General features: G+C 35.3%; 2 protein-coding genes across 3 annotated transcripts; both read left to right on the top strand.

The window, feature by feature from the left end:
• The first annotated feature begins 2,729 nt into the window (after positions 1 to 2,729).
• On the top strand, positions 2,730 to 7,528 carry LOC118051417 (uncharacterized). 2 transcript variants are annotated; one of them, XR_004688023.2, is made up of 4 exons: positions 2,730 to 4,874; positions 5,793 to 5,965; positions 6,060 to 7,182; positions 7,267 to 7,528. XR_004688023.2 is itself a non-coding variant. In XM_035062060.2 (3 exons), exons 1-3 carry the CDS (start codon positions 2,900 to 2,902, stop codon positions 6,930 to 6,932), a joined length of 3,021 nt encoding a protein of 1,006 aa, XP_034917951.1. In that variant the 5' UTR covers positions 2,730 to 2,899; the 3' UTR covers positions 6,933 to 7,528. The 2 variants fall into 2 exon arrangements, 1 of the variants encoding a protein (XP_034917951.1); XM_035062060.2 differs by having other exon boundaries at positions 6,060 to 7,528.
• A 1,764-nt stretch (positions 7,529 to 9,292) lies between these two features.
• Positions 9,293 to 12,470, top strand: LOC118051418 (uncharacterized protein At1g24485). Its single transcript, XM_035062061.2, has 9 exons — positions 9,293 to 9,531; positions 9,644 to 10,160; positions 10,247 to 10,722; positions 10,840 to 10,975; positions 11,084 to 11,152; positions 11,262 to 11,333; positions 11,531 to 11,602; positions 11,726 to 11,949; positions 12,051 to 12,470. The coding sequence occupies exons 1-9, from the start codon at positions 9,468 to 9,470 to the stop codon at positions 12,191 to 12,193; spliced, it is 1,773 nt and encodes a 590-aa protein (XP_034917952.1). The 5' UTR covers positions 9,293 to 9,467; the 3' UTR covers positions 12,194 to 12,470.
• Positions 12,471 to 13,080: the final 610 nt, after the last annotated feature.

Below are 13,080 nucleotides of genomic sequence, written 5' to 3'. Positions count from 1 at the left end.
GGAGCAGCTGTACAGCTAGTTGTATTCAGTTCGAACTAATCAGCCGGACAATGTAGTATCACTGCATATCAGCCTATAAACCCACCGATGAACTCCTTTATAATATTTTAAATCCTTGTTATTATAATCACTGGAGCATACATGGACCATCTGACTATGATAATGCGATATCCTTTCAGAGACCATAAAGGCTTCTTCCTTCTGGTTGCTTTGAATCAGCCAAAGAAGAACTCGTGGCAACCCAGAGGCAGGTTTTAAGTTTATTGAAGTAGGAGAAATAAAATTATTATAGAGACTGAAGCAATTTACAGCGAAGACTGTGTTGTTTTAAGAGTGGGATGAGAAGAGCTTGGCTTGATACATGACAGGTTCGAAAATTGATCCCAAGATTGCGAAGAAGTTAGTTTAGTGACAATTTCTTTGGTAATCTGGTAGCTAGTCAATCATGTATACGAGGGTTTTGACACTTTCCTTCGAGAGTGCAGCAAGTCAAGAAGATGATAATTAATGTTATGTTGATAGTTTTTCTTTGCTTTACATCTTGCTCCATCAGCTAGTACAGGAAAGTGTAAATAATCAATTTGATGTCAGGTTTCCATGGAGCTTTAGGATAGGAAATTAAGGAGCCAATTTACTGTCTTCTCTGTTTATTTTTAGTTTTCAGTTCTCTGTTCCACCTCCTTTCCAGGGATATCTGGAATTGGCTCTGCAGCTCTTGGCATTGCTGTCTGTTTCTGATACAAAAAATCGTTATATATGAGACTGCTCTGCATTCAAAGCCTGGATGATATTTAATGGGTCAAAAACCGAAGCCACCTCCAACGGCTCAATCTCCAAAGCCCGTCAACCAGCCATGGAAAGGCTCGTAATCCTTTGAAGTTTTCTCAGACTTCATCAATATTTAATTGAAATGATTGTTTTTGGCACCTTGCTTCTGTGATCCAATAAAAGAGGCTGTTTATGAATCAAGGTGCTTGTTCATCCCATAGTTTCACTGCCCACCATTCAGTCTAGCTCCAACTATAATAACGTAAACCCTAGCAATCATTGGAACATATTTGGAGAGCTTGGCTGTGATTCCTGAATCTTAAAATGCTCTTGCCCTCTGCATGCTATGATGAACCAGGCATCAGTCAACAACAATGGATTGAGAACCAGTTGAAAGATATCATGCTGCGAAGCAATTTCCATGAAATTGTTTGTAAAGGTAGAATTTATATCGTTCTGATTAGCACATCACACACCAAGCATGGAATTCCCATGTCCACTGCAACGATCATCGTCTTCCTAATTAACAGGGGACTAATTTGCTACCTTTTGTGACACGAAATTGGTCCCACCTTCCATGGTTTCAAAAGATAGATTGTAGTGATAAATTAGTAAAGAAAGTGTTTACAAGGTGTGGAAATAGAATATATTTGACTAATCACTAGGTGCAGAAAATATCAGGTTTCTAAATTGCCTAATGTTTTTCATTTCTTAAATATATTTAAAACTTTCAATTGCATTCGTCTTACAATTTAATGCCATATAATCCAATTAACTTGAATTGATTAAATTTTACTAATTGATAAAATATTTTTAATTACATTTCAATTTTAAACAATACAATAAAAAAAATAACAAAATTATCGAACACATTACTTTTGACAATACAATTAGGAAATAAAATGTTATAAACTCTGAAATATGTAGTTTAACTGGTCAGGTTTTGAGTTAATTATTTAGAAATTATCAGTTCGGGTCCTATAAATCTCAGGGTCATTGATGATTTATATGGTCGTTAACTTTAGAACATGTGGGATTAGTTAAAATATATACAAGCTGATCTAAATACCTATATTAATAATAAAAAAAAGCAAGAAAAAAACATTAAAGATGAATAAGGTAAATAAAAATATTTGAATTAATCTTATGCCTTTTACAAACAACAAAATTCTTAAATATTGACAATTGATTAGGGTGATTGGCAACTCATCCCTTCTAAGTTACCGTTTGTTTTTCATTTGGAATTGTGCTAAGATGTGTTTAAAAATATTTTTAATTTGAAAAAAATATTAAATAGATATATTTTAGTATTTTTAATTATTTTAAAGTGTTAATATAAAAAAATTGAAAAACAATATTTATACATATTCTCAAATAAAAATTACGCTTCTTTTAGATTTATGTTAGAATCAATTGCTAAAAATCATTAAGTTACTTACAAATAACATCTTTTTCTCAGGAAAAAAATTAATAATATAAATAAAAAAAACTTAAAAAATTGATGAAAATTCTTATTTAAAATTAAAAATAAAATTAATATGAACAACAGGCTCGAGATTACTGACTCGTATTATTAAATTTGAAGTAGTTTAATGACTCAATTTCAAGCTCAGCTTGTGTCATATTTTAAAAAATTCAAGAGAGAATTCACTAGTTGTTTTTTTTTTAAATAACATTATTTTAATTAAATTATAATAAATTTAAATTAAATTATCTAACTTATAATAATAAAGTTAGATCAGGCATACAATTGGAAAATATTTTAAAAACAATTATTTTTTTATTTTAAATTAATATATTTTTAATATTTTCAAATAATTTTATATAATAATATTAAAAATAATTTTTTAAAAATAAAAAATACTTTAAAAAATAATAATTATCCAACCTTCAGTCTACTAATAAAGGGTGTCATTATTAAGGTTTTCCGACACATTAAATCATTAATAGAAGGTGTCATTTTGTGTTGATTATGATTTGCTCAAAAATTAATTTACTTCTTTGGCAATGGCACCCCTTCATTTTCTGAACCGTACCAATTGACGACGACCTGTCGTTTTACCCTCATCAGCTTCTTAGTAGTCTCCCATCCACTCCAGTGAGAGGTGCTAGGGTTTCGTCTCCTATTTCAATGGAGGAGAAGATTTGCTGCGAGTTGAAGCTCACCAGGTTAAGGCAACAAAACTTCAGCCGAAGTTTCAATGAAATTCACGAGCAAGCCTCTTCCTTTCTCTTACTCACTCTTCAATGGAAAGAACTCCAAACTCACTTTGACTCCACATTCAATTCCATCGAAGACTGCGCCCAAGAGCTTCACACGAAGGAACGGCAACTGGAGGACAGAGAGAAGGAAGTTGAATCGAAGTGGAAGGAGTTTGAAGAACGGTGCGAAGAGTTTATAAAGTTGAGAGACGCGGAGGTTGAGGAGCATTATAAAGAGATTGAATTGAAGGAGAAGGATTTTGAGGAACGGCGTCGAGAGGTTGAGTTGGAGAGGAAGAAGTTAGAGGAGAGGCGGAAGGAAGTTGAGGAGAGGGAGGAGTTGGTGAGAGAGAAGTTTGTTGATGAGATTGAGTTGAAGGAGAAGGAAATTGAGGAAAGGCGAAAGGAAATAGAAGTGGAAAGGAAGAAGCTTGTTGAAAAGATTAATTTGAAGGAGAAGAAAATTGAGGAAAGGCGAAAGGAAATTGAAGTGGAAAGGAAGAAGCTTGTTGAAGGGATAATGTTGAAGGAGAATAAAATTGAGGAAAGGCAAAAGGAAATTGAAGTGGAAAGGAAGAAGCAACTCAGTGAAGGGTACATGGAAGTTGCATGTGTGAAGTTGAAGGTAGGGGAACGACTTAAAGAGTGTGAATTGAAGGAGAGGTGGTTTGAGGATAGGGCTTTGGAGATTGAACTGGAGAGGAAGAGAAATGTGGAGCGTTTTGAAGAGCTTAAATTGAAGCAAAAGGAAGTTGAATTAGGGGCCATGAAATACAAGAAGTTGATAGAGGAGCTTGAATTGAAAGAGAAACAATTTGATGAAAGGTGCGAGGAAGTTGAATTAGAGAGAAAGAATTTAGTTGAAAAGCTTGAATTGAAGGAGAAGCAACTTGTAGAGCAGCAGAAAGAAGTTGAATTGGAAAACGAGAAAATTAAGAAAATTTTTGAAGAGCTTGAGTTGAAGGAGAAGCAAGTTGAAGAAAGGCGCCTGGTAGTTGAATCGGGGAATAAAAAGTTTGTTGAAGGGGCTGAATTGAAGGAAAAGCAACTTGAAGAGCGGTGTACGGTAGTGGAGTCGGAAAGGAAGAAACTTGAGGAACAGTCCAAGGAGATTGAACTGAAGGAGAAACATCTTGAAGAGCAGTTGAAAGAAGTTGAATTGGGAAACAAGAGGGTTTTGGAACAAGCTAAAGGGCTTGAGTTGAAGGAGAAACAGCTTCTGGAGCGGTTTAAGGATCTTGAAATGGAAATTAAGAAGTTCATGGATAAATCTAGAGAACTTGAATTAAAGGAGAGAAAACATGAAGAACAGTTTAAGCAACTAGACGAGAAACGGAAACGATTTGTTGATACTGGTAATACCCATGTGAAGATTGAGACACCAGATGATTTGGTGGTTAAGAATGCTACAGATGCTAATCTCCGTCACTTGTTGTCTATGGATGGAAAGGCCTTGCAATCATTCTTAAACAAGTCTCGAAAATATGACGAGAAGATAAAAAATGAAGTTCTTACTGCTCTTGGACTATCATCGGATCCAGCAAAGCTTGTTTTGGATGCAATGGAAGGGTTTTACCCACCTCCTATCTCGAAGGGTGATGTGGCTTACAATGGGATTGTGGTAACAAAGAGTTGCAACCTTTTGCTGGAGCAATTAATGGCATTGTCACCACCAATCAAGCCACATGTGAGAGAAGCAGCAAGAGAGCTTGCGTTTGATTGGAGGACCAAAATGAAAAAGGATCGTTATTTAGAGGTTTTAGGATTTTTTAGGCTCTTGGCTTGTTATGGACTGGCCTCTGTTTTTGATGCTTGTGAACTATTCAATGATTTGATGACTGTTGCTCAAGAGAGGCAGACCCCTGAATTCTTACGTGTCCTTGGTTTAGTAGATGAGGCCTCCCGTAAGTTTCTAATTCTGAAGCTTGCTATGATTTTACTTTTTATCTATTGTATATTTGGTATGTTTGTATTTAGGTGGTACTATGCTAGTTTATGATGTTGCACAGCTAACATTATGTTTGGATTGGTAGAGGATATTCATATAATCAAACAATTTCTGTGTCAGATCAAATATTCATAAGATGCTAATTCTAGAAACGATATGATAAAAACCCTGTGGTAAAGTTGGTGTTATTGGAAGAAAGGGAATGGATCATGCAATCTTTCTAACCGCTGTTTATCTCATGTGGTTGCTCCGTATTGCATCGAAATCTATAGAATTTGTTGTGAAAATGCGCGGGAACATTTGAAAGTTAGGCATATAGTAGAGCTGTGTTTGGGTGTTTGGTGCTTCCATGGAAACAGCATGTGCCTGTTTCCTTTAGGAGAGTAATGACCTTTTGTTCATCGACATTCATATAAATCTAACTGCAAGGGTTTTGTGTTCTATGCTAATGATGTCATCAACCCTGATACTAAAAGCTGGAGCTGGAGTTTTGTTTACTCTTTCTCCTTTCAAACATGTAAACAAACAGAAAGGAATTACAGCCTTGAATAAAGCCTATCTGTTACCATTCTTTTTTTAAAATCTCCAGGAGTTGTAATGCTATAGGATCAATCTTCTGGCAATGTCAGTATATCTTTAGCTTTACTTTGGGATTATAACTAGCCATTCCACAGGGAGCCTTAGGGATCCACTTGAAACCTTGACTTGAAGTTTCCATATCTTGTTTTCTAAATGCCACTTGACATGAGAACTCGTTAATCTTTGAAATGCCTGGTGAAAGTTCATGCTTCAGCATTTTTAATTTCAATTATTATTATTTTGAGCTTTCTATTAGTGGTCATAGAACTCGCGACTTATGTTGTATATGTAACAGGTTTTATTCAAACTCTCATCAACAAGAAACAATATATTGATGCTATTAATTTCATTTATGCATTTGAGCTGGTTAAGGAGTTCCGGCCTGTACCTCTCTTGAAAAATTACTTGAAGGATTCCAAGATTGTTGCAAGAAATTTTAGGAGGAGCAACAAATCAGTTGAAGCACTGGTATGCTTTTGCATTTTCTATTAATTTATCAATCTCTATTTTAGTTTTAAGATCAGCTGTTAAGATGTGCGATTTTGAAACAACTTGCTAACAGATTATGTCCAAAGAAAAAAGAGTTGCTGATTTGAGGGCTGTAATTAAATGCATTGAAGATCACAAACTTGAACCTGAACTCTCACCTAAGTTCCTCCAGGAAAAAATAGCATACTTGGAAATGGAAATTTCAAATAAGAAAGCAATGTTGCTAGCTTTAGGCTACAGTTCTCAGATCCCAATTTTGAATGAGAATAAATGTTCAGAGCCCAAATCCACCTCCACTGCAAGCACTGCCCTGAACACCCTGACAGCTGCCTCCACCGCTATCCCACCTGTCCCTACTGCTCCCATCACTGTCACCTCCTCATCCCCAACCACTGCATCCACAGCTACCCCAGCTGCCACCACCACAATCACCTCCTCCTTTTCAACCTCTGCCTCCACTAGTACTTCAATCCCAAACACCTCTCCCATTCCTGCCCCAACTTCCTCTGTGAGATTTGGCCCCCCCTCCCAAACCACTGTACTGCCTTCAGCTACAATCTCCAAGAGTCTAGCACAACAACATTGTGGAAATAAGCTTCCTCAACCACAACACCAGGGTGGAGACGAGGGCCCTCAACCACAACACCAGGGTAGAAATAAGCGCCCTCGAATAGCTTTCTCATCCGAGGTACCTCTACAAGCATCATCATTTGCAAACCCTAACATTGTACACTCGCTGCAAACCCCTCATCAACAACCAGGTCACTGTTTTATGAATCAAGGTGCATCATATTTGAACTCCTCAGCTGGACATTATTCCTTGATTGTGTACCAGCCTATAAACCCGTACATGAACTACAATTACTACAATGTAAATTCATATTATCACTCGAACACATTGGGAGCACCTGGCTATGGTAATGCCACACCCTTTCAGAGACGTTAGAAGCTTCTCCCTTCAGGTCGATTTGACGAACCATGAAATAAGTGGAATGCTTTGTGAAACTTCTGGCAACATAGATACAGGTTTGAGGAGATTGAAGTGGGAGAAAAGAATTTCTTTAAAGCACCGTTGTCAGTAAACTACCTGTTGAGAAACTTTGAAACTTCAAATTACAGTGGTTGCAGAAATTTGCAGTACTAAAGTGAATATTTGAAGGATGGGATGAAAACAAGCTTGAACGAATAGATAACAGGTTTGAAAATTGTGCATAAGTTTGAAAATTTCTTTAATTTAGTGCTTGTCTTTGATAATCTTATAGCTAGTTAATGTTATTCAGAGACTCTGATACCTTCATCGAAGAGTGCAGCAAGTCTAGAAGATGGTAACTCTATGTTTGTGTTGCTTAACATGATGCTGATGTTGATAGTGTCTGTTTCGCATAATATTCTATCAGCTTGTACAGTAAGTTGTAAATAATCAATTTGATACTCTAGTTACCTTACTAAGGAGCTTGAGGATAACAAATTCACTAATCACCTTTTGGTTTCCAATTTTCTGCCCTCTGTAGAAATGTATCTGGAATTGATTTTGCACCTCTAGCATTTTGTTTGTTTCTAGTACAAAAATTTTGTGAATTTGAAGCTTATGAGACTGTATTACATTTAAAACTTGGGATTATATTGATATGTAGTTTTTTGATTTCTAGGATGGAGATGTCAACGATCACTATCTTTAACTATCTTTAATGTATTAATTATTTTCATTATATTTGTTGCAGGGTTAAAGTAATCTATTTTTAAGATATAATAAAATTGTAAACTTATATATAACTTTTATAAGTTTATTAAAAAATTCTACTTTGTTTCTAATAAATATAAACAAAGAGTTAGTAGAGAAAAATTAAAAAGATAAAAAGATTGTGTCTAATTAATTTATGTTAACATTAAATTGATATTTATAAAAAAGTAATATTTTTTTTAGATTAATATATCTGTAAAATTTAAGGCACAACTCTTTAAACTAGTATATTTATAGAGTTTAAAAAACAATTTTTTATTTAAATTATTTAAACAACTTGGCAAGAGGTGTCATGCATAATTATTAGATTAATTAATTTCAAAAATAATAATAAAAATAATTTATGTTATATAATGCCAAATGTTATCATATATATCACAATATATATTTTAATTTAGGATTTCCCTTTAAATCTTTCCTTCACCATCTAAATTTATTGATTTTTATATTATAAGATACAACACAACCTCAACATCCAAATTTATTGATTCTTATATTATAAGATACAACACAACCTCCTATAAATAATTTATAATATGGGATAAAAATTTTTTAACTATTTAATATACAAGTTATATTTTAACGATACAAAATTGGTGGTTGGAGAGGGTGTTTGATGCAGTGTATGTATAGCGATAAGGAAAAAACTAAGAATTAAAATATAAAGAAAACTCATGATTTGAATTTGAAAGTCAACAATCCTAAATTATTTTAATTTTATAAAAAATAAAAAATAAAATTGCTGGGAGCTAAAATATAGTTAATGAAAACTCAACCAAAAATAAATTCAAAAATAATATTTTTTAAAGTGTTTTTTACTTGAAAATATATTAAAATAATATATATTTTTTATTTTAAAAAATTTATTTTTAATATTAACATATTAAAACAATCTAAATATATAAATAAAATATTTTTTTCTTTTTTTAGAAAGCACGACTCTACTGCAATAAGAATATGTACTGAAATCACTTAACTCTACACTCAGGTAAGCAAATGAACCACCAAGAACTATGGTTTTCAACTCACCATAACAAGGCAGCAAGCTATGAGGAAAACCCATTTCCCCCTAATTTTTATTTTCTTTTGGACATTCCTAAAACTCGTTTTCCTCTTCTTCTTTTTTGCCTCCCATTTTCTCCTTCCCAAATACCGTGTCCAGATTCAACTTTCAAAGCGCGTATCTAATTATTGACTTGTCGCCCATGGCTCCCATTGGGGCCCTGTAAAATTCGGAGACCTTGGGTACAAGGAGCAGCCAAGTCAATGTCAACTTCCAAAACGAAATGATGACAAGAAGAAATTATTAATGTCCATCAAGAAAACGAAATGATGATAAGTTAACTGGATCATCCAATGTACTGCGTCTTTAAAAAAAAAAAAAAATTGAATCTTGAGCAGTGAGATCACTATGAACTTTACAAGTCAATGCGGAAGTAAGGGTTCATGGAAATATATAAAGAGGACAACCTTAGCTAATAAAGTCATAAATCATAGGCCGCCGCGAACCACTTTCAGTCTGAATTGATACGGCCGTGAACAGCGTACACGGGATGAAGACCAGACCACTTGGCATTGCCCGAGGACAAAACTAAAAAGTATACATTATAGAAATTAATTAAAAAAATAAATTATAATCAGACCCCCTAGTTTAAATTCAATATCAAGTGATGTCCATATATATTTTGACATAACCTAGGCCTCTTCTTGCCTTGTGTCTATCCCCTCTCAGTGCTGATCATGGCTGGTTGTCTTGTGTTGTTACTCTTCCTAGCTCTCCTCTCTTTTTCAGGAAATGCAGATGGTGAGATTCTTTTCCTCTTTTTTTTTTTTCTGTCTTTCTATTTCAAGGTAAACCCACTTGTAATTTTCAAAAAAACTCCTAACTGTATATTTCAAAATGTATGCTTTTCCAGTTAGCATTGATTGTGGAGCATTAGATTCTTACGCGGACGAGAATTCTATAGTGTGGATAGGAGACGATGACCTCTTCAAAAACAGCCAGTCTGAAGCGGTGCAACCCAGAAATACAGCATCGCATGTAATGAGCACTCTAAGGGTGTTCACCACTCTAAAGAAGAATTGTTACTCTATCACAGCCGATAAGGGCAGTCTAGTTCTTGTTCGAGCAAGTTTCTTCTATGGGAATTATGACAAAAGATCATCTCCTCCATCTTTTGATCTGCTTTTTGATGGAAACCACTGGGCCACTGTCAAGACCTCACTTGATCAACTTGTATATTATGAAGTAATGTATGTTGTCAAGAGCGATACAACAAGCATCTGTCTTGCCCAAACACAGCCTAACCAGTTCCCATTTATATCAGCACTTGAGGTTAGGAACTTGGATTCTAAAATGTATGGCGATGTCGATCCGAATTATGCACTGTTTTTAAGGTCAAGGGTTGCTTTTGGTGCTAATACAACTGTAAGGTATGGTCAATCACTGACAATCTTTATCAGTACTATTACTGTTTTTTTTTTATAAAAGTGTTTACAGGTTGTGGATAATTTCTCAGGTTCCCGGATGATGGCTATGATCGTATTTGGGTTCCAGCAAGAGTTAGTAGCGAGCTAGTTTCGGTTGCAAGCGGCGCAATACTCATCGATGTTGCTAATGCACCGGATAATCCTCCACCAGAAGTCCTGCAGAACGCTATTACAACCTCTAACACGTCTGGTTCTATCACTTTGAACCCTGGTTTTCCGGATCAAGATGTTTCAGTCTACATGAACTTGTATTTCTCTGAAGTGACCGAGCTGGATACCACTCAGAAAAGATCCTTCATCGCTTACATCGATAACATGAAATCATCAGAGCCCATAATCCCACCTTATGGAGCAGCGAAGGAAATGTCTGCTAACTTCACTGCTTCGGCAAACACCTCAATTTCTTTGGTTTCCACCACTGATTCTACACTTCCTCCACTTATCAATGCCATGGAAGTCTTTTACGTTAGTGATCGCCTGACAGATGGAACCAATAGTAAAGATGGTATGCATATTCTTTTTTACACTCTATAGCTAAGCTCACTTGATAATTAGCATACAATTAATACTTGAATTTCTGCAAAAATACACTGACAGATAACTTCAATGTTTAATTTGCCAGTGGAAGGTTTAGGTGAACTCCAAAACACATTTAGTGTATTACAAGAATACTGGTCTGGCGATCCATGTCTCCCTTCTCCATACACATGGGAAAGGATTAGTTGTAGCAACGATGACATCCCTCGCGTAACAGCATTGTAAATCATCTTTTCCTGCTCTCATCAGGAAATATTAAACTTCCTCTTAAATATTTTCTTTGTTCAGCTGAAACTTACTTGTGTTCCTGATGTTTTTGGGTCTTTCAGGGACCTTAGTAGCTTGGATCTTTCAGGGCCACTTCCAGATTTTAGTTCCATGGATGCCCTTGTGACAATGTAAGTGAAATATCAATCATTAAGTAAACTGTAAATGAGTTGACTAATTTCAGATATTTTCTTGGTTTCTAACACATTGCTAGCCTTTTGTTTTCCTATTGGATTTCAGCGATTTGCACAATAACAGCATAACTGGACCGATTCAGGATTTTCTTGGCGCCTTACCTAACCTCAAAGATCTGTAAGATTTTCCCACATAAGCTCTTAGTTCTTATAAATGCTCTCGTCAGAACTCCTGGCATGCTTTCCCTGAGACAGAAGTGCTTACAGAATACTCTGTCCTGGGGATACAGCGTGCCCTTGACAAGCAAATTTCGAAAGGGTTTTGCATTTTCGACAAAATAACACAACCTTTTTTCCCTTTTTTCTTCAATCTAGGAATTTGGCAGATAATTCCTTCAGTGGACCAATACCTCAATCAATATCAAGCAATAAGAAGTTGAAATTTGTGTAAGTACCTATGCAACGGCAGTTTAATTTACTGAAATTAATCGCTTATGCCTCGTTAATTTTCAGGATGTAGTTTCTACTTCGATGATTAACTCACGTGCATAATGTGCTGGGAAATTACAGGGCATCAGGCAATCCAGACTTGTGTGTCTCCGGCAAATCCTGTCAGCCAACTAGTACTGATGGCACTATCATTACATCAACTCCATCAGGAGGCAGAAAAAAGAGTAATAAGCTTCCAGTGATACTCGGAACCACAATTCCGATCTTCGTATTTTTCTGGGCGATTGTGGGATTTTTAGTGCATCACAAGAGAAGAACAGCAGCCATAGCCGCAATCACAGCAGGTTAGCAAGCAGAAAACAATTTATAATATGATATAACCTGAACAAATTTATTTTAATTTTCGTAACACTTGTTTAATTTCTTCTTTTCTTGGGTCGTTAAGGAAAAACTGGAGGTGCCAACGGGCCTAGTGTTGCCAACACGATGATGGGTCAAGTTGGTGAAGCTGTGATAAATGAGATCAGGGTCAACATCCAAGACCAAACAACGTCAGAGAATGGTGATCAATCGATTCCACAGCAATGAAAAAGCAACCAGCCGGAAAACAATCAACTCTCTCCTCAAAACTTCCGGCATATTAAATTCCCCGGTCGATGTATTGTCCATTGTTTCCCAGAGTAGAAGGTCAGATATTAGGAACCTAGGGGCATCATCAGGTGGGTGATGCCAAGAAATGTCCGAAGGACATTACTTCAAGAACATTTATTGTGTTTTGAAATAATGATTTTGCATGTATAATGTATTACAAAATAAAAATATGAGTGTGTATGTAATAGTGTTCTTCAATGAAGCTTTTTTTTTTTTTTTAAAAAAAATCAATTTCTAGTCATATTTATGCAGTGACTAGGGCTTGATCAACGTATTTGTTTTCTAATAATTTAAGCCTTTAAACTTTGAAGCCCTCGTTTCTATATACATAGAGAGAGAGAATGTGCGTGTCCTCTTCCTTCATCCATCAAAGGTATTATTGTATGTATAATGTCAACTCGTCGACTTCCTTGTTGAACATGGCAGCAATTTCCAGTTTTCCCTGTAAGATTCGAGGAAATATATAAGCCAGTGGGCAGTGAAGTCAATGTCAACAACGCAAAAACGACGAGGTTCCAGGAAAATCCGCGTCCTCAGAGCACGTCATTAGTTGGCATTTTTTAAGCCCTTAATTTCTACTAATGATAATCTTAGCTATCTCAAGAGAAATCAAATCATAGACCTGACCTCTTTGTATGAAATATATCAAAATTCAGGGGGCCATATATATAAGTTAAAAGCTTGAAAATGGCTCTTTATATCATTAATTTAAAGATTTAACTGATCATGAACTCATAAGGTATCCCAAATCGATCATATTTGTATTATTAACTTAAGTCTAAGTCTTGACAAAACATATATATATATATATATATATATATATA

Source organism: Populus alba, chromosome 5 (assembly GCF_005239225.2).
Source record: "Populus alba chromosome 5, ASM523922v2, whole genome shotgun sequence".
NCBI lineage: Eukaryota > Viridiplantae > Streptophyta > Magnoliopsida > Malpighiales > Salicaceae > Populus > Populus alba.
This window is presented reverse-complemented; position numbering and strand designations above follow the sequence as displayed.

Coding starts and splice junctions, on each gene's coding strand:
- LOC118051417 (XM_035062060.2), top strand. CDS start 2,900: ATGGAGGAGAAGATTTGCTGCGAGTTGAAGCTCACCAGGTTAAGGCAA. Junction 4,875..5,792: donor TTTAGTAGATGAGGCCTCCC/GTAAGTTTCTAA, acceptor TATATGTAACAG/GTTTTATTCAAACTCTCATC. Junction 5,966..6,059: donor ACAAATCAGTTGAAGCACTG/GTATGCTTTTGC, acceptor ACTTGCTAACAG/ATTATGTCCAAAGAAAAAAG.
- LOC118051418 (XM_035062061.2), top strand. CDS start 9,468: ATGGCTGGTTGTCTTGTGTTGTTACTCTTCCTAGCTCTCCTCTCTTTT. Junction 11,334..11,530: donor TTACCTAACCTCAAAGATCT/GTAAGATTTTCC, acceptor TCTTCAATCTAG/GAATTTGGCAGATAATTCCT. Junction 11,950..12,050: donor CATAGCCGCAATCACAGCAG/GTTAGCAAGCAG, acceptor TGGGTCGTTAAG/GAAAAACTGGAGGTGCCAAC.